The 22,402-nt window shown below is 39.9% G+C and overlaps 1 protein-coding gene across 1 annotated transcript in view; it reads right to left on the minus strand.

Moving 5' to 3' along the window:
- Positions 1-3,267: 3,267 nt before the first annotated feature.
- LOC122535254 (probable G-protein coupled receptor Mth-like 1) overlaps positions 3,268-22,402 on the minus strand; it is a 91,049-nt gene continuing 71,914 nt past the window's right edge. Inside the window, exon 4 of the mRNA XM_043666640.1 lies at positions 3,268-3,963. Coding sequence (XP_043522575.1) covers positions 3,881-3,963 — 83 coding nt within the window. The 3' untranslated portion in view covers positions 3,268-3,880. The remainder of the gene's footprint in view (positions 3,964-22,402) is intronic.

Here is a 22,402-nt window from a genome sequence, read left to right on the forward strand (position 1 = left end):
TCTTCATAATAAATAATAGTATCTATCTACGAAACTAATATTTTTCCCGATATATACAATAAACAACGAATGTAGTGCGAGAAACTTCAGCTCGTCGACAAAAACCTATTAAATTATTACAATTCAATGGTTTATTGAAGAATTTTAAACGAACACGAATGGACTCTGACGTACAATCCCATGCAACCTTCCTGCTCCTCAGAAACGCGCAAACATCGACGAATCCAATAAACAAGTTAAGAAACAAAGAAATACAGTCAATAGCCAGCCTGTAGACCGAGCTGGTGACACAATCACGTTCTCGAAGCAGGCTAGAGAGTCGTCGTAGCACCTCTCGTCGTTGCTCAATACGTCCAATTACGAAGGCTGTCATAACGCTGCTAATTAAATTCGACGAGTTATTGGCCGGGTTTGCGTCACCCACTGTCCCCCACCTCCCCACCCCCGCTCTCCTCTCCGCCCTCTGTAGTTATTTCTCCCTGTGTGAAAAGCTCCTTTTCGAAAAGGCCTTTGTGCGATCAGACTTAGCGCCGTCGAAACAATAACCACCTCTCGCAACGGGAGGAAAACCGTGAATGAAACGAGTTATCCGGCAGGGTGAATCGCGTAAAACGCCGCTGCACAGCCGTAAATGACACCGGGCTAATTTTCCGGCTGGGAAATCACGGAGCCGGGCCAGCTAGCGTGAACGCAACGTGTCGGTGACACTTCAACAAGTGGAATAGGACGCGTGCGCACGTGTCGCTGACACGTTTTCGGCCAGTGTGGTGTGTGCACGCCGCGCGAAAATCGCTGATAAAAGGTACAACCGCTCCGGGAACCGGAGGAAAGTCAGGGAGTCATTGATGCGGATGCACCCAGCCGGAGAGCGGCTATTTTTCGAATCGTTTCGCGGACGCATGGTGCTGTGCGATACCGTGATGCTAAATCCGCAGATAAGCACGGCGGTGAAATGTAGCGGCCGTTACCGTGAATTAACCGCGCACGTGTGTCTGTGCGTGTTTTTTTATTTTAACATTTGAATTTTCAGCTCTTCGAGCTTCTCGACTTCGATTTCCGTCTGTCGTCGAATTTTACGTTTGGAATTTCCGAACTTTTGGGACTCGTGCAATTCTCTTGGAGTTTCTTTCGAGTCCTCTGCTTCTCTGCATCTTTAGAATTTTTGAAATCTATGAATGAATTTATCGAGAAAGTTGTATCTTAATCTTCGTGTTTCGATAGCTTGGAATTTCCGAATCTCTGAAAATTTGGAGATTTACGACTTCGAATTTACGAAGCTTCGAGTTCACTAAACAGTTCCCCGAAACTAAATCAACATAACCAACACTACCAAAAATTTCAACGTATTGCAAGATAAACGACAAACAAGATAAACTAGTCAAAAATAGAACTCTTTTAAAATAGAAGATCATTTTGAAACCAAGAAAAACCGAAGAAGACTGCCAGACACGAGCAGTAAGACATCGAAGATGAACGAAGGAAAGAACGTGGAAAGAAATTGAAGGCTGTCGCCAGAAAAAGGTGAAAAATGAGCCAGTGGAAGTATCGACAGACAAGAAGAAGAAGAAGAAGAAGAAGAAGAAGAAGAAGAAGAAGAAGAAGAAGAAGAAGAAGAAGAAGAAGAAGAAGAGGTAGAAAAAACAGAGGAAGAAGGAAAAGGTCCGTTATTGCGACCGTGTTGCATCGCATTAACCAGTCGACCGAGTGATCTTGATCCCATCTCTCACCGCGACGGCGCCCTGCTTCTTCCCTTTTCGATTCTTCGGCTCAAACGTGATCTGGCCACTAACGATCTTCTGCTACTGATCCGATAGAAATCATTGTTCCACACAATTTCGATGAATTCATGCTCGTCGTAAATGTGGAATTTTCTGATGAACGTTCCTCAGACATAATAAAGTAGAGTAAAGAAAAGTGCAGTAGAACTTTGTTTATACGGACCAATTAATGCGGAGTTCCGGATATACGGAATGGATGTAATAGAATAGTAAATCCATACAAGAATAGAATAAGAATATTATAGACGCATATAGTAAATGTTACACACGCATTTTACACTTGAAAATCGCAATACGAATACTTGGAGATTCTCTTGAACTGAAAGATACAGTTAAGAAACGCGAAAACACGCGGCCAGATCTTCTCTCGCAGGTGCTGCGCATGTACAATCCGTTCATCGGCAGATAAAGGTCAACCGCGATTTCCATAGTGTGTAAGCGACCGTTAACCGTTATTACTGGATGATAATGAATTACTATAATTCATGAGGCGATATTAGCGTTGTTTAACGCAATGCGCACCGGATGAGGAGGCCATGAGAACGTACGAAGTTACGGTTCGTCGGCCGTTCGGATTAATCTCGCGTAACAATTATTTCCCGCGATAGTTCGCAACGGTGTAGCCACGAGGAAATGCTAACGGCTTCAGAAACTGTATTTGCCTTGACTCGATTCAAAAACGCGATTTTCAGGTTATTGCACATATAGAGACAGATTCTGGTCGGATTATGAATTCTTAGTATGAATTTCGCCTCGAGATAAATAAAATGAAATAAAACGGGAAGCTATAAACGATTTAAAATTTGAATTTCATTACTTGCCTCTATATCACGAAGAACGTAAACTGCAGGATAAAATCCGAAAAGAAAAATTCGCAAAATAAAATAAAATAAATTCTTGTAACTCGAACGTTAAAAATTCCTTAAAAGTCACGTTCTGTTCGAATACTTTTTACTCCGTAGCACGTCCGTAGATAGTATAATAGAGTCTTTAACTCTTACCGCTCTGATATCTTCGCGCGTCATTTAACAGCAAACGCGATGAATTATCCGCCACGAGCGCGCTATAGGTTGCGTAATTACGCGGCAATCGCGTAATTGCGAGGTAATGAGTGATAGCCTTTTGATCGAAGATGCGACACGAGGAGCAACGCGGTCAACGCGAAACTCGGCCAGGTCGATAACCTGTAACCCGGTGTTAATTAACGACGTACACACGAACCACCGGAGCTACTCTCTCTTCGGGGGGGCTCGAACACTCCCGTTACCAACCTCGTTTCGTCGCTGAAAATTTCCTGGCAATCACGCCTCGCGAATTTTCATAATTTTTGCCTCGCCACCCTGCTCTCGCCGGACTCGTCTCGCCGAACGGTCACTAAATTGCAACGTGACGTGTACTTCGTTCTCTCAGGAACTATGCTCGAAACAGTTTGCGCCACGCGTGTAAAGACGCGGACGTACATGGGATGATTCATGCAAGTTGCATTTCATTTTCTTTTTTTTTTTTTGTTGGAGAGGTTGAAATTAGAAATAAATGTCGAACGATTCAAGCGTAATGCACGCGTATTTTATAATTTTAACGGATACTAAAACTACAAACAGAATATGCTGAACTGCCGACAAATATTTAGATCGAAATGTAAAAGAATCGTTTCCATAATTGTACATACGTTATATATAAAATATTCCTCCGCTCGAATTATAATTTATCAGAGACATAGACCATCTCCATTAACTCTTCCATAAACAGTTAACACATCGCGATCATCGGACACGCATTTAATAAAATCACGTAAGTTTAGAATATTCGCGAAACGAATTTCTTACGGTTTCTAAAACTGTCTCGTAAAAAGAAAGAATTACGTACGCGTAAAATTAAAATGAAAGATTTCGAGCGGCGAGAATTAGACAGAGAAAGACAGAGAGAGAGAGAGAGAAAGGAAGGAACGTACGATCGAATAAATCTTTAACGCGGTACAATCGTTCGATTCGAGGGCAGCGGTACGGAAGAGTACACACGCGGCGATATCTTCCGCCGCAGGTCTATTCTCGTCTCCTTCCTTTACTCTGTTCGTAGGTGACGGTGATAAAAAGAAGCGAAACTCACCTGAACGTCCACCAGATGTTGAAGCACATCGTGTTCAGCCAGAAGAACGCAGCCAGGAAAAAGAAGTGCGCCATGATTGCTGAAACAGAACGAGAAAAATGGGCTTCGTTAGAAACTTCGTTGCCAACGGGTAAGGAGCTTAAAGCTGATGATTTTCTTCCACCTGGGAGAATTATATTTCCCACGGACAATGGATAGAAAGGATTTCAACGGGTAGAAGATGTAAGAAGGAAATTGATCGATATCCCACCGTGTTTTGTTGTTGCGAGAAATTCGATTATCGTTGTTCGATTGCGAACGTATGTTTCTTTGCTGTTAGCGGTAGATTGTGGGAAATTTTGTAATTTTTCTTTTTTTTCTATTGCACATTTTTTTACGGGTGTAATTTCGTCATTTATTTTATACGCGTGCTGGACATTTTTATGCATTTGAATTAATTTCTTTCGAATTTAATATTTAGTGTATTAAATATATTGGTATTATTATTTTCATAGATTTGATATTCAACAAATTTAATATATTACTTATATTATTTAAAGTAGAGTACTTATTTCAATACTTATACCTTTTCGTCCCTGATTAAAAATTTCATGTTATATCGATGGAATTTTAAATCTTGACTCTTTTATTGAAACAACAGATCGACAATTGTATGGATCACACGATCAGAATTTAATAACTATGAATTTTTATACAATATTTAGTATAATATAAATACAATAATTCAAACTTCAATGTACAACAATAGTAATATATTATCTAGAGTATTCTCTTGTTATTAATACAAGTATTATATTATCTAAGGAATCTTCGTTTAAATTTTATTTTTCCACTTTTATAAAAATGCTGCAGAAATACCCGGCAGTCTAATCACCTTGTATGCTTTCACAAGACCGATATATTTACAACAAATTACAAATTATTATGATGCATTCCCTACGAATTCCCAGAGATGAATTCTCCTTTCACAACAAAAGACGCTATATTCGAAATCCTCAAGACCCCGCGGAGATCCGCCTCGCGCGTACAAAAGAACCCCATTGATCTGGGCCCTGCGACGCGTGTTCCCAGCTGACGGGACGCCGAAATCGTCGAAACAAAAGGAGACATCACCGATTCCCAGGTTCGCGATGAACTCTCAAAGATTCATGAACGGCAAAGGGGCGGAGAGAGGTTTCCAGGCAGTGGCGTGTCGGAAGGGGGCTCCAGACAAAGCTCAGGGGGAAGGGGGAGAGAGAGAGAGAGAGAGAGAGAGAGAGAGAGAGAGAGAGAGAGAGACAGACAGAGCTTTTGTAAAGATCCGTTTGAAAAGACGGCCGGTTGACTGGGAACGGTTTCGCGCACACCGGGTCCGACTCGATAAATTTTTCAGCCTGTCGTCCGCATTCGTTCTTAGAATTCGCCGCGGACACAACGAGCACCAGAGATCCAGACAACGCGGCCGACCATTAATTTCTGAAAACGCAATCGCGGGGACACGCGCCCACGTGGGGAGAGATCTTTTCGATCGAGCACCTTCCCTTTTAACGACGAGCCGTCAGGGGCCGTTTCTACGCACGTTAAAACATGCGATGATACACGCAGTTTCGATTTCTAGGTCACACGATGCACGTGTAATGCGTATGCAGCTTGGTATCAGTGAATCGACAGGCAAATTGACTCTAATGCGGGTTTCACGAAGCCTGAAAGTCGAGGAATGCATCGTCGTATGTTTCAACGTGTGCGCTGGAAATACGTGCGTCACGTATGTACGTCGAGAATATTTGGCCCAAAATTGCAATATTTTCTCAGTTTTAAGTATATTTAAATATAACTCAGGCAAAACAAATAATAAATTTATTACTTCTTAGTTATTACTTCTTAATTTCTATCCACTGATATACCGATGAATTCAAAAAGAAGACGAATTACTGTATACGGTTTGGTCACTCGTTATGATCCGTGAACCAGTTACCAGCGCAAGAGGTTAACACGCACTTTTGTCAATACTAACAAATGTTAATATTTAAATTCTATCCATCCACTTACTTGAACTGACTATATTTCACACGAATGTTACGCTTTCGATAGCTTCTGTACGACTGACGAGCGTGAATATTCGACTTGTTCTATTTGTCTGCTTCGAGGCTACGCAGCAGTATTTACATTTTCGTTTTTGTATTTCTAAAAATATGTCTAAGGTAATAACATTCAACGTAATACACGTGGCAGGATAATCCATGGCCAAGGATACCGATTTTATGATCTACGTATTTTCTCTACTTTACGATATATAATATAAGATGTTAAGGCCAATGATAAGTAAACAGTTGTGACATGGATGTGATTGAAACCCAGCGTGTCAATTTTATCTTTAAATATTCTTCTTTTAATTCTTATTCTTAAGTAATAATCAATGAGACTCTTTAATCCTTAAATATCAGTACACAATTGAGAAATCATATTGCTTATTAATTAAGGTGAAATTAGCAGTACTACGAAGTTGTAAAAGTTTAAAGTATTGACAATTTTTCATTAAAATTAATCGTAGTAGAACTGTCTCCAATTTCTATCTGTCAGAACAGTGATGGTAACACGATCGTAAAATCTTTTTCGAAAAACTAAAGCATCCTACAAAACACTACACGTTTTACTTCTTTTTTGTATTCTACATGAAAATATTCAGTAAAATATTTACGTTAAAATTCCATATGTGTTCAGTATTCAGTTTTGCTCCTTATTGAATTTCAATCAGGTATTAAATGAATATGTATAATTTTAGAGTTTCATACCTACGATTTACAAGTATCGATGTATTTTTGTAAAGCATTAAGCGGATATCGAAACATTTGTTGAAGTATTTTCATGAGGTATTAAATAAATATTGTGATTTCCGATTTAATATCAGTTTAATATCAACAACGAAAACTGATACCAAGCACCTAAATCTACAATACATATTCCTTCTATTCGTGTCAATAAATTCTAATCCATTAAAATAAATTAAATTAATAAATTAAAATCCATTCTACTGAAAGTACATGAATTGAGAAATAAACGTACATAAACAAATATTAATTATATTTATCCGATTACGCAAATATTAATTCAATAAACACCAATTAGATATTCCATTAATAAATTACAAACGTTACTCGACTGAATAAATATTTATTTGATTTGAATCTGAATTCGATCCGAGACTGTCCGAGACCTACTCTAGAGGAGCAGCCATCGAAAAAAATGGACTTGAAATGGACACGTGCAATTAGCAATTCGTTCCAGCAGAAAGTCAAGTTGCGTTCGAGGGTTGAAACAGCCCTGGAAGTTTTGATCCGTTTGCAAAACGTAGCCGCGAGCCGTGCATGAATATCTAAAAACTCAATCGACGCGTTTACATAATGGCGACACGGACAAAAAGGCCGGCGTTGCCTGTTGTGACGTAATAGGCCAGATGAGAGGGTGAGAGGGGCTCGATAAATACGGGGGCCTGTTTCCACGTCTAAATTAATGGAATTGAATTGTCGTAGGTACATATTTAATCGTATCACGGCATTGTTGCGTACGTTGCACCGGCTGTTTTCCTCTATTCGCAGGATCAATATTGGTTCACCGGTGTTTTCCAATAAACGGAGGTTGTAACGTGGCCGTCGAGTGCCGCGCAAAGCAATCAGCTTCTGCGCGCTATGAATATGTAAAAAAAAAAAAAAAAAAGTATTGCAAACGTGTTCCTTTTGTACAATTATATCCTACTTTCTGCCGTTTGCGAGATCTTTCGCGTCCCGATTGATTATATTATGCTTCACGATTCAATTGCAAGTGCAACGAGCCCAAGGCAGAGCAACGTATGAATACAACTTTGAAGGCATATTATTTATAATTTATCCAATTGTTTTCGATGTTGCAAGGTATTGAACGTGCATATTTGTTTTTTTTCTTTTGTTTCTCAGGCATGATTTTGTTTTCTTAATGCAAGAATACTTTTAGGTTAATTTTAAAATGTTATTTTATACGTTTCAATTTTTAATCAGAGATATTCGATAGTCATATTTATTGAAATAGAAATGTGACTTGGATTGGCCACAAAATTCAAATTACTGATCGTCAGACAAGGCTTGAGAAAATGTTTGACGTGACATGAAAATAATCATAAAAAAAAAAAGAAATAACAAAATGAAAAATTCTCAAATTAGACATATAATGTGTATATTGAAACTACTAACGATGAGACGTGTCTACTATCAGAGAAGTGAAAGTGCATACAAAAACCAGGAAACAAAGAATACGAGTGTCTACTTGCAATGAATTGGTCATTCAGATCATTCTGATTATTTCCAAAGTTAAGTTGACAAGATATACGAAAGAACCGTTCGAACATGCCTCATCATTTCGCAGAGAGAAACCTAGTACGCAGAAGAAAATGGTCCCGTACGCAGAGCTAACGGTGCATTTGCCCGTGTTGGATCATGTTTGTGTATATCGCGGTTGTATTGTGTACACGCGCGTCACACCGACAATGCCGGGAAACGTGTGTTCAAGGAATGCCGGTGACGTGCGAGAGAGTTTTGTAACCACTTCGCCATTTGCATTCACTTCGTTATGCACTGTCAATCGCGAATAAAATGCTTGTAATCTTTTTTTCTTTCTTCTCTCGCGTGTGCGGTAGGAGCAATTAACGCGCGTTAACGCGATCGTTTTATTCAAAACGGAAATGTGGGAAACCGATGTTTCGAGAGCGAACACCGTCAAGGATGACCTCGAACAATTGGTTTCTCTTACGTGATCGCGAACTTTGTAGGTTTGTGGAAAATCTCGGCGTTTAATGCGCGGGCGAACACGTTTCTCTTTGCGGGAAAATAGTTTTTCAGTTTTAATTAGTCGCGTTTAATTCATAGGTATATCAATTTCTTATTTAAATATTTACAGATTGTTTTGTAATTACGAAATATTATTACAGATTGCATACATTTCTATTAATCTCCCATAGCTAGAGTTAAATAGATTCTCATAGAACTTTCACCTTTTAACTTGAATTTCGTCTTCTTATAACTAAATTGCCAATTTTTATGTGCTTACGAAGAATTGGAAACATCGATAGACAAAAATGTATAAATTATCTAAAGTAACGTAGTATTATCGAAATATTTATTGTAATAAAAGGTAAATGAAACAATTTCTTGTTAATTACGTTCGTGAAAATTTTGAAAATGCATAAAAATCTGCAATCTGCTTGTAAGAGAAATCCATGAAACTGGTATAAATGACTTTATATTTTTATTACGATGAAACGATGAAACATAGTTAAAAAGCACGCGAAAATAAAGATTCGAAAATGCGAACAGGTATACATGTAACTTCTAAAATGCAGAAGGTTAAAATAAACTGTCAGAAAATTTCATTGCAAAGTTAGTGCATTTTTACGTCAATGTAACTAGACTATACTTTCCTACATACTGTGCCGTATGTTAAGAAATAAACATGTCGTACAATGCTACACTACCCTCTGTTTTAAAGTAGTACGTTTCTACGTGATTTATGTCATCGTTGTTCCTAAGAATGACGCAAACTTTCCAACATAATGCAACGAGCGACATCAGCGATATTTACCACGCACGCGTTGCTCAAGATTCAAGACGAAATTCTCTTCGGCGCTTAAAACTACGTTAAAGTTCCTGATGTTACACAGCCGCGCAGTGTGGGTGGATTAAAATCGTCTGAAGAATTCATGCGATAATACGGCGTTCAAAGGCAATTTTCTTAAACACGAGTAATAGCCTCATCGCATATTCCCCGGCGACTTTCGCCGGCAATTTCTCTCGACGACTGGAAATCGATTGTCTATAAAACCGTGCTACACGCGCACGTGTCGACGCGGCTCGCCAACCCGCAAATTAGACGTGTCTCTTAGGCTGTTCGAGGTTGATTAACAAAGCGAACGAATGACGCTTGTCGACGGATTACGCCAAGCAGAAAAGCCGACAAGAGGCGACAACACGACGAGGGAGAGAGAGAGAAAGAGAGAGAGAGAGAGAGAGAGAGAGAGAGAAGAGGAGTGAGAAAACGCGTCGAAGTGTGGAGGTTTCGAAACTCGACGATTTTCCATTGGCTTGAGGTTGCTCGAAGCAGGATTAACGGCTGCTACGTGGGAAAGTCCTCCTCTCCAGATAATTCTTCGTCGAAAGGCTTCCCCGCCGGCGGTGTTTATCGCGCGCGTACCCCGCGTACCCCGCCCGGAAATAATTAAATTTCCAAAACTAATTACGCCTCGTTGCAATTACAACTCCGGCGACATTCATCCGTGAACGGGCAACGACACACCCTCTCCCGCTTAACCCGAAATCGTTCTCCCATGCGCCGTCGCGGCAACCCTTTTCGCCCTTCTTTCGAAATTTACGACGACCGCTCCGCTGTATGGACAGGCGGTGGACCACGTCGCGACTGTTTGTTCACAGTGGTCCACGTTTTGCGCAATGTTTGTGCACATGTGGCAAACGAGACTCGGGTTTCAATTATTCTTGATCTTAATATATGTATATCGTGTGTTTATTTTATACGTGTATAAAATGAAATACACTCGACGGAAACATTGGTTACAAGTGAATTGTAGATTTCTTATTCTTGAGAACGTGATTCAAAAAATACGAAATATGATTTTTACATCTTATTTGCATTCTGCGCATCGTTTACTCATAAATGTATCGTACGCAATCTGTGTAATATGCGTTAGATATTGGTAACTTTGAAATCTAGTATAAAATCAAAGTTGAGCAGCTATGAACAGTCGCCCGATTTTAATCATTGAACTATTTTGAAAAACTAGTTCAAATTTAAAGACTAGTTTAAAAAAATAATTTTTTTATATAAGTTCGTGTCACTATAAGAGTATAATATAGGAAAAATTAAAACACTTCAATGACGTTGTTTCACACATGAATCAGAAATATTGTAAGTCAATTTCTTGCCTGTTTGATTTAAAAGCCGAACTTTGATATAAAAAGTAACATGACATATCTTTATATAAAACTTTGACATTCTGTAGAATCTTTATAAATTAACTTTACCGACTTACAGACACAGAGCTTCTTAGACAATGCAAAATCATCATCCACAATTTTTCAGTTACTAGATACTACATCCTGCGCGCGGTCAAGAACCGTGAATACGAAATTTTTATTCATTGATACACGGTTCACGTGCCATGCATGCACGCGTGTTAAGAACACGAGCACTTAATTCCTCGATACATGTTTCACGAGCCGTGTGTACACGTGTACCTTCGTGCAAGTCCAAAACCGCGATTTCTATTTGTTCCGCGTTCCGAGCGACAAGCGACTCTCGAATTTTGAGCGAGTTTCTTCCTCGGGAGAGAATTAGGTCGGGGAAAGAGAAAAAGAGATCAGGGAGGAAAGTAACAACATCGGAAGGAGAGAGACTTTCGAGAGACTCGAGAGATTCGCGATATTGCGAGGCCTCTTTGATATGGTAATGAAGTTTCACCGCGAACGGGACGCGATCGAGATTTTCCGTTCTTCGCGGCAACTTCGCATTTCCGAGTGGGATTTGTCGAGCGTCGTCCGCCCCCGCAAAGCGATCCGATTGAATCGCCTGTTTGCGAACACCGAGGAAGCCGCCGCTGCTCACGTCAGGCTCTGATTAACACACCGACACGGTTTCCATTCGCGTTTCGTTGCTGAATGAAATTTTCCGAATCCGACGTTTTTCAGGTCAAAATTCATTCGGCCAAGCGATCTGTCGTACGCAATCATTTCCCCCGTTTTGTTAGACCAATTACTGCAGTTGGTGTAAGAACATACACAATTTGCACTTTTACGAACGTAATTACGGATAATGATCTGAATGTTTTATATATGAGTCGCTCAGAAATTAAAATGAATGGGAATAAATAGAGAAACGACGATTCAAAACGTTATTAAGTTTATCTTAGAATTTGCGATTATTTGCGTTGTTTCTCTGTGATAAATTAATTGTTGAGAGATTAGAGATTTCTTTTTTGAGCTATTAATAGTTGTATTAACGTGACAGAGAGTGTTAGATAACGTGAGAGATGCCTTTACGCTTTGAAACAAAATCAGCTGGATCGTTATTACCTAGCTGTCTACCCTTTTAAATTTCCTAGAAACAAATGAGAAAAAACCGACGATAAAACTTTTAAAAATTACCGCCATCGACATTCACACCGTCACTGCGATGTCTTCCATTATCACGGCGAGTAATTTCGCGCCAGTCGTTGAAATCGACCTCGTGCGTAGCGGCCGGGGATACCGGAGCCAGAAAACGGGGAAATAACGAGTGACACGAGAGACAGAGAGAGAGAGAGAGAGAGAGAGAGAGAAAGAGAGAGGGAGGTTGGAAAGTGGTCGAGGGTTATTTTAAGCCAGGAGAACCGAAGGAACCGAGACCGGATGGTGTGTTACGACCCCACGGTGCCGCGAGGGCGAGTGTCAAGGGTTGAAACGTCAGCTAGTTAAGGGCCTCGATTTGCATGGGGAGTCTCGGAATTAGATTGCGCCGCCTTGACCCGTCGTTTATCCTTTTCTTCATTCGCGCGATCGTCTAATTGCCTGAGGGGGCCACGGCACCCCTTTAAACAGCTGTAAACAGTATCGATCTCTAAGCATTATCCCTCTCTCTCTCTCTCTCTCTGTCTCTCTCTCTCTCTCTCTCTTTGTCAGAGTTCGAAGCGAAAACGCTTTCGTTTGGAGACATTAGCGAGATTCGCGAGGGCTAATGCAGGGTGGAGGGTTGCAGCACGCGATGCTGTTTGATCTGTCGGATCAAGGCCTCCGAGCCCGAAACTTGGAACTTGGAAGTTTGTTTCTACGCGCTAACATGAATAATGCAGTCTAAGACTATCCCGAGTGCCGCTTGCAGAATCGCTGCTTGATTTATGATCTCCTCGTGGTTGATTGCTCTTGGTTATTCAGCCGATCGGGCCACGGGGTTGGGATACGTCCTGAACGAGCCGGTTACCGCGATTTTCTTCTTCACGCGTACAGCCTCATGATTTTTTAATCGTTGCCTGTTCCCAGCTAGTAGTGGTGATTGTATTACGTATCTGTCTATGTATGCTTTGGTTTGATTGAAACAAATTGTACCTGATCCAAGATTCTTATCCTTCTTTCATTAATTCGTGCGACGTTGTTGAGGTTCTCGTGATGTTGATGGATCATGATTACACTATTTTTGTAATACGTGATACTCGATTCTGATCATTATATTTATGTATTTACGACGCGAATGTAAGAATATGAAAAAATTAAATTACAAATTGGTAAGAATTTCAATTTCTATTTCATTTCGTTTGCATTGATATGTATAAAAAAATCTACTTACAATTATTATGAGATACAGTACATCATAAGAAATAAGAAATAAGAGTTGTCTTTAATACGCAGTGTTTCACGCGTTCACGAGGTATTTCAAAAATTTTGTAGAAAGCACTATAATTTGGATATTTCATACGCACATTTTGTGTTATTCCAAAATTTTCTATAAACGGGTGAAAATCGGCAATCCATTTATTATACTCGCAATATTTCATTGCAGAATGAAATATCACCGACTTTAATCACAGTTGCAATCTTTTCTAGTTTTATTCGCACTCGAAACACCGATTCGGCTTCAATCATCTCGATCAACATTCAACATTTATTTTTCATCGATAATTTCACCCTCCAGCGATTTGTGGTGCATGTTTCTACGATCCAGCGAATCCAAAACCCGGAAATTAATCAAGTCGTGATCACCGTAAGAAGCGCTTACCCTGTTCTCGAACGGTCAATTTAATTCCCGGTCAATTTAGCGGCGAAACTCTCGTATCGGCGGGCTCTCGCGTCTTCGACTCGGCACGGAAGAAACTCGTTAGAAAGCTAGCGCGCACCACGGTCGAACGGACCGTGGGTAGGAGAGGGCGAGCAACAACTTCGGAGATTAATGTCGGCGCATTAACATCGGTGATTAAGTTAAATACTTTGGAATAGCACCGCGACGACTCGTAATTAAATCATACAGGATTTATCGCGCAGTCCCGATTTAGATGGGATTAGAGTTTGATTCAGCGCGCTGCCTCGCGACGCAGCCCTCCCCCGTCTCGCTTGTCTCCCCTTGGACGAGATTGTTACGCGGGCGATGAGTTATGAAAGTTAGCGACAGGCCCTCGGGGATCCTCGATCGGTCAGCTGAAATATTAAGCCCGAAAAGAAGGACGCGGACGCGAAACACTGGCGCCAACTTGATTCCCCGAGCACCGACTACCACAACTTTCGCCCGAAAAAGTGAAACAGTCTGTGTCCAGTGGCTCGTGTTACGGTTTAATCAAGGTAATGTATATTTATCGCCGTGGAAATATTAAAAATATCCCGTACGTGATCGATGGTAGCCAGTGGTGGCGACAACCAGCGGATCCTTCTCTTTCTTCCTTTTTCCTCCTGTTCGTGAAATTGCAATTACAAATTCCATTACAAATTAAATTAGATTTATTTAAACCGCGGCGGTTTAAATAAACGCTGTAGTTTTAACTACTTTAGATGGTTTAGTGTTGCATTAATTTAAAATCGATTAATTTTGTAATTCTTGAAATAAATTTAATGACCTAAATTTAATTATTTAATTATTAATTTATATGCGCGCGGAATGCGTCCAGTATGCAGAAATGTATATCCTCATTAAAATATTATCTAGGTCCCATTTTTATAATTTAAAATTACGTAAAAATTACAAATTACGTAAAAATACGAAATTGCAAACATATATTCGCAATTCACTGAATTGAAATCAGTAATGAATTTGTATACATACGTACTTTTAAATAATTTTACTACAAAATTAAACTGATTTTAATCTTGGTTTTAATGTATCTCCAATAAATAAAGGATTTTTAATCAAAAATAACCTATAAATTAATTTTTTCATCTGATTTAAAGATTCGAAAATGCACAGGAAATACACCCAACAGGCAAAAATGTATAGAATATTTCAGCTATATTGTTCTTTGTAATATTAAATGCATTAACAATTGTTAAGACATTACGTTACGACAAAAGTCCGATGAAAATGCAGTTTTTATGTTACAGCATTGCACGTATAATCGTTCACGATATTTAAAATCTCTTTGTCGATAATATTCGTTTTAAAATTGCACAAACCATCCACACTCTACCAACAGATTTATATAAATACTTGCGAACAATTTTGTTATAAATTACAAATGTCTCAGCTTCAGTTAAAATTATCGATAAGAATTTGAAGCTCTTCCAATCGATAAGTCACCTCAATTTGCCCCTACCGTTAACGCGACGAACATCGCGAAGACACGATGTTAACAACAGATGATTCAACGTGGACGCGACGTTGACACGACGTCTTTAAAAAAAATCCGCTCGGCCACCCAGCGGCTAAGATGGAACGAGTTCGAGAATCGAGAATGGCTTTGACAAGGGGGAACAAAAATACTCGGTCGTTCTTGGCGGGAATTACAAGCGTAAGCAAATGGATAAATTCGCCGGGATTAATAAAAGTCGCGCGTTTTTCCCATGGAATTACGATCGGCGTTTTTACGAGTTATCGGTCGCGGGCAGAGCCGAGAGAAACGCAGAGAAAGAGAAAGAGAAAGAGAGAGAGAGAGAGAGAAAGAGATACCATGTTCACGGATTTTACGGCCACGTCCGCGTTATTTCGAGAACCGAGCGGCGTTTCGCTCGGTGCGTACTTTACATCCATAATTCCGGCTAGAATTAATTGGTGCCACGCAGTCCCCGACGTCGAAAATCATTTCGCGACGAGGAGATACGATACGCCGGCCGTGTAAACGATTAACGTGAATAAATAAACGGGGGGATGCCGGGCCAGCCAGCGAAGGGTCGAGTGTGACCGTGGAAAAATTTATGTAACGGAAATGCGGAGATTAATGATTTCGGGAAACAGAATCGATCCAAACATTCAGACGTTTCGACATTTCCGCGAATTTTGACACCAGTTGAAAAAGAAACAGAGAAAGTGTAAAATGTAATTATCTTAGATTTCAATTTAAGTCTGATGATTCCATGAAAATGAACGTAAGAATACACCTACGTTCGGTTTCAATTTCCGAGTCTTAATTTCATGAAAATATGGATCACGTGCATACAGTATTCGTACAGTGGGGAAAGAATGAAAATGAGTAATTTTATTCTGTAATACTGTACGATATTTTCACTTATCAGAATTTACACTTACAGAAATAAATACGCGATGACAAAGATTATATCTTATGATTTACTTCTTTAATTAATTTAAATCTCGAAAATTGAGACAGTCAGTTGGTTTTATATATATATATATAAGGGGAAGTTGTTCGAAATATCGATTTGTACAACGTATTTAAAAATGATCTACAACATACACGTGTTTGAAAGTTAAGTGACATTTATTAGAAGTTGATGACTGATATTTTTGGATTAGATATTAAAACAAACAATGAATGATCATTTAAATTTCAGTGAATTTTTATAGAAAAATCGGACCGTTGACTGAAATTACCACCAACGATCGATCAGGGATTAAATTGAAATTATTTTAGAATAAACAAAATGCATCCAGTCTAGACAGTCGAGATTTTCTGAGATTTATTATTTTCAAGAAATCTGTAGATTAATTGTAAGGTGGCACGTCTTTGAAACGTAATTATTTTCAAAGCGAACAGGACACGTTAAAAACTCATGCAGTCTGAAATAAAGTCGTCGTAGAGAGACATTGGGCGAGAATAAAATCGCTGTCTAATAATACTGACCGCAAAGGTCCTATTATTGCAATTAATCATATCATCACAATTAAATTAACCGTCATTAAAATTTCACTGTCCCATCAGCAACAACTTAATAATTGCCGAAGGATCTGGACGAGATGCATTATTCGTGAGAATCCGTCGCGAGCCACGCTGTATCCCGCTATAATATTAATAACTATCGTCGACTCGTGGCACGGCCCATCCGAGAGGCCACCACCCCACCACGGTTTTCATTCCCGGCTCCGTTTCGACTCGCCGCTGCGGCGCGCGTTTACAAACGGAACACACTCGCGGCCCACCGTCGACAAACAACGCGGCCCGGCGCATGCCTGCAAACCAATTTAATCAAGCCCGCGATAAAACTGATGCGACGAATATTAGATTCCGAAATGGATTGCTAGTATAAATCCCGCGTGAAATACGAACGGAGCGAGGCAGCAACCTATGGAGTGCGAAACACGCGAAACGAAAAAAAAAAAAAAAGAAGAAAAAAAAATAAAAGATCGTGGAGAGAAAGAGAGAAAGAGAGAGGAGAGGAAAAAAATATATCGGGAGTATAATCGCTCGCTATCGAAGCCGTGCGACGGAATTTACAACGCGTTCTACCGGCATCGTGCCCGGGATAAAACTCGGTCCTCGATAACTGCGCGCTCGATTGACAAAACGCCGCAACGTTTGTCGAGGTTTTTTAGCTGCTGCATCGAGTAATCGGTGGTATCGCGTTTGGTATCGTTTATATCGTGAATTCGAACCACGTTTCTTAAAATTCTTAAAAGTTTTCGCAAGTCTTAGATGTTGAGTGTGTTGGTTTAGTCTTGGAGTCTTGAAGACTAAAGTTTCGAAAGTATTCGATATGCAGATGAGTATTCGGTACTTTGCCGAGCACTGCCGATATTTTATCCCAAGCATAACATTCGGCTTGCATATCGGAAAACGGAAAGAGAGAAAAAACGTTTGTAAAGGGCTGAGTACAGGACTACACCTTCCACGAAATTAATCAAGACTTTTTAAGACTGACTAGAACTCTGAAGAGTTTCAGGGTGTGTGAGTTTCTCGAAAGCGACGTTGATTAATTTTACGAATGAAAAGTAGAAGAAATATATTATTCGCACTAGAGTTTACGATCACTTTTTAGGCAAGTTTCTAAACAAAGTGAACAGTAATTACGTCTCTGGGTAATGAAGTTAAAAAATTCACAAAAATGGAGTTAATTAGTTTAACTTCTGAGAGATTCGTAAACCGTATTCGAACTATACTTCCTTTTGGATCTCTAAAGTCTTAGGTAGATTTTATAAATCTTGTGGATTTATTTTTACCGGATTTATAGGTTGAAATGTCTATTTGACGAGACATACTCGAGGCAAGCATATCGGAGTTTTGAATTTCGATGCACGTGTACCGCTGAATTTGAGAAAAAAAAAAAAAAAAAAAAAAAGAGAAGAGAGATCGTTGTTTGGAGGAAAGTACGCCACGAAAGGCAACGGATAATGCGACTCGCTGAAAGAATGCATTACGCGGGATATACCAAGCGTACGCGGTTCCTTCGACGCCGAATCCAAAGAAAACAAAACCACGGTTACATCGTTCCTGCATTTACCCATCCCGAATTGTCCTAATTTACAGGTCATTGGCACTTGTTTCGTGAATACACACTTGACCGTGGAATACAATTTTCGAGACACCGAGAGATCTTTAAATCCCTCGAATATAAAAACTGAAATCTCACTAGAAATCTAGAAATTCAGTTTTTAGATCCTGGAATGATATTCAATTCGTGATGATGATTTATTTTACACGAACTTCATTTTAAGTTACAGACAGCCCGGTTAAATAAACAGTGAACCTCTATTATGCGAACGGAAACTCGGATAGTGATGAACTCCTGTTAGATAAATTCCAACTACAGAAAGCAGTTGTTCTTTTGAACAAGTTCATACAAACAGAATCCTACTGTATTTCAATTACAACAGATGGTAATTTCTTGCCAATTTTTATTGTTATATAAGCTGCAGCTGTAATCACCATAATTATAAGATGTCAAGCATTGAAACATTGTTTATAGTTAAATTTGCATTGAAATTTCAATTTCAAATGACAATTAAATTAAATTAAATCGAATAAATCGTATGACTTGTGATATCATTGTACAAGATTAGTAGGTTGCAACAATAGAACTATGAATCTTTAATTTTATTTGAAATATTTCACGTCCAGATTTTTCTACTGATCGACAACGGGATTGAGAATCACGGAAGATGGCCCATATTCGGGCTACTTTCGTGGGTTTACGCGAAGGAGACGAACAGCTCTAATGAAACGCGCGGTGAATCAGCGTTTCGGGTGTATAAATACACGCGGACCATCCCTTCGCGTGGTTTCCGCGAGACTCGAGACCGCCTAATGCGAAACCGCGACACAATCGTCGTCGAAGAGACCATCAACCATCCACCGAGCATAATTTATCCGTCCTTACACGTACCGGACCTCCGCAACGAGAGACGGAGATAGGACGAGATTGTCTGCGACTGCGGAACAATGCTATAGTACTGGATGTAAGTACTTGCAGACATCTTGACATAATCGCCGCATTGTCGTGTAGCGGTTGTAAATCATCTTCGGGAACAGAAATGGCCATTTCCTCGTTGCCAAAAGAAACAAAACAATATTTTTCGCGGCATCGAAAAGAAACATCGACAAGCTTGTAAATTACACGGCCACGCCGTGATTCTCTGTTATCAAGGAAAACACGGACACGACGACTATTTCACAGCCTTCGTAGATGGTGCGCGGAGTTATAGTTATGGACTCGTTTCATTAAATGGTCATTCTACTGATGTATCCTTGTTATTCCAATACACACGAGTACGATCGATGAAAAAACCGAGTCGTATTTTGCACGGTAGCAAATTACTGTTACCGTGTTATCTACGTGTTGGACTAAATTTCCAATCGAGATTAACGAGGCTAGTGGGAAAACGTAGAAAGAGAATTAACCCTTTTGTTATTAGATCGTTGCATATGAAACTCATTCAGAATTTAGTGACGAATATATCGTTCAGAAGACATTTATTCTGATTTATTACGTAATTAGAAACAAAGAGAAGAGTGATAATTAGAAGGATCATTTTGAAAAAAACGTCTTCTTGTAACTAATAAATTCGCAACAATAAATCTGTTTCTTGAAACGTTAAATATTATTACGTGATTTGCATAATATATAATTATGTAATTCGAGAACTATGTGGACGCTGATTTGCAACTTGAAGTTTACTTGAATGAAAACAATATCAATTACGCGACCAAAATATTGTTTATCAAAATGAATCACGAGTGATCGTCAAATTTCAGTGAAACCTTTTGTAGAAGATACGTTTATTTGTCAATTTGTCATTCATGCGGGAAACATAAACATAATTTAGAAATTATACAATTATTTTACAAAGAATGAAATGAATCGAACCGATCGAGTCGAAATGTGTTTAATATTTTCGAGAAAATATTAATATCTGTAATGGTACGATGACTATTGTAGATATATTCCAAACTTCAGTATTTTACACTCTCCTTGAGTGATCAGTAACGAAATGAAAAATCCCCTAACACGAAAGCCCAAATTACAATGGTTCCCAATTAAGGATTGAGCAACCATCCGAGAGTACCACGGTAATCCGGACAATGCGAACTGCTGCTAATAAATTTCGACTTTCCCATTGTTCCCGCGCCATAAGTGGACGAGCAATATGCAAACGAGCTACCACAAGCGACTCCAGACCCGAATCGCACAGCCGTAGCCAACGACGAGGACCGTCGCGTCCCGTGTCTCGATTGCTTCCGATTAGCCTGGAAAATCGCGGCAACTTTTCCCCGAACAGATTCGTCATGGCACTCACCGCCGACTCTAATCGACGCACGTTTCTCGAGGGGACAATCAGGGAATCACGTCGACGAAATTCTATCACATAAGTAACGATCCAATCGAACGCAATCCAGCGAGGATCAGCATCGGCGCGAAGAATACAGAGTCGGATAAAATGCAATCTGATTAACGATCTGAAAATTGTCTAGCGTTACTATTGTTATTACAGTTACTATCATTACGTGAACGATTTGACAATTCGGAAAATAATTCGTTCCAATCATCCGATGTACATAGGTTACGCATCTCCTGTTTTAGAATTATCATCATTTATTAATCCTTTGCCCTATGATTTTTTTATGTCTATAAAAAGTTCATGTATATATAGTTCAATACTTTGAACTATAAAAAGTATCGAAATATTAAAAATTCTAGACGATCTGTTTCATTGATCTACGACCACGATGTAGTCTTACAATTTAAAAATAAAATAATAATAAAAATTAAGTTTCTGTAGATCAAGACAAGATGTAGAATATATTTTAATTTTAACCACGCGTAAAAGATATTTCAGAACGTTGTTATAATTCATTAAAATACATTTGCCCGGAATTTGAGATTTGATTAGACAACTAAAGGATCAAAGCGATACGAAGAAAATTAATCACCGAATGATACAGAAACTACCGATTATAAATTGCAGAACCCATTTACGATGGCTGGTTTGCCTTAAAATTGATTAACTGATCAATGATCACGTTTAATAATCGGTTGCGCAAACGATCGCCGGCCAACTCCGAGAGAACACAGCAGGCAAGAGAACGAGACTACAAATCGACCGAACGATGGAGAAACTCGGTGCAGGCCACTCGAGATCTCCACTTATGGTTGCTCGGCGAGAAGCACGAACGACGTCCGCCAGAACGTAGGACACACTGTGTGGATGCCTGTGTCTCGAGTGCTGCTGAAATTGCCGACGGATGACGTCGTCGGAGTTCCTGGAGGAGTTCGTCAACCAGGACACATCGGAGAGTAGAGAGTCTCTCCTTCGACTTGCTGTTAGACTAAACTAAACGTCCGCGTGACGAATTACCTGGAGAATAAGCGACTTCTTCTTCCCAACGTTGCTCAAGAACCATCTCTCTCTTTCCACCCCCGTCTAATTAATTTCTCGCTCGTCAGGAGCAACTTCGACGCTTCCTCCTTTTTCGCCGCTGGAAACTACAACTACACCGGGCCTCCCTCTCCTTTTTGCATCCGGATAATTAACGAACCACGGTGGCTAGGCTGGACCAGCAACGCTTCTCTCTCTCTCTCTCTCTCTCTCTTCCTCTCTCTCTCTTCTTCACGTCGTTTGTTGTCAAAGAGAAACAACGTAGCCTCTCGTGGGACGTCAATTAGCGGGTTCTTCGGCCGTTTTTCGTCTTTCTTTTCTCGGTTTCCCCGCGTCCGTGACGAAGTTTATACGAAAGAGCCCCGGTTGTCTCCGGGATCGCTTGGCCGACAGTCGTGCACTGCGTTGAATAATGGACGAGCAGCTTCCAAAAATACGAGAAACCTTGCTCATGCACAGAGGAACGCGTGGAAAACGTTGCGGGGAAGCATGGTGGCTTGAAGAGAGACGCGCGTATCGTATTGTGTTTTCGCGCGAGGAAATATTGTTCCCGCTGCTTGCGTTTGATGAACGATCCTACGTGGGTCACGCGCGATTTTTTTTTTCTTCTACCTTCGTCTCACCATTTCACTATTTTTCCAAAAATGTAAAGTAAAGCTTTGTAAAGCTCGAGGATAGAAGAGATTCTGTCGAGTAATGATAATTCGAATCTTAGCTTAGGAACGATTCGATACTTCTCAACAATCTCTCTTCCCTTCTCAACGAGAATTTACTTGTTAGAATAC

Source organism: Frieseomelitta varia, unplaced genomic scaffold (assembly GCF_011392965.1).
Source record: "Frieseomelitta varia isolate USP_RPSP 00005682 unplaced genomic scaffold, Fvar_1.2 scaffold_689, whole genome shotgun sequence".
In the NCBI taxonomy this organism is placed as follows: domain Eukaryota; kingdom Metazoa; phylum Arthropoda; class Insecta; order Hymenoptera; family Apidae; genus Frieseomelitta; species Frieseomelitta varia.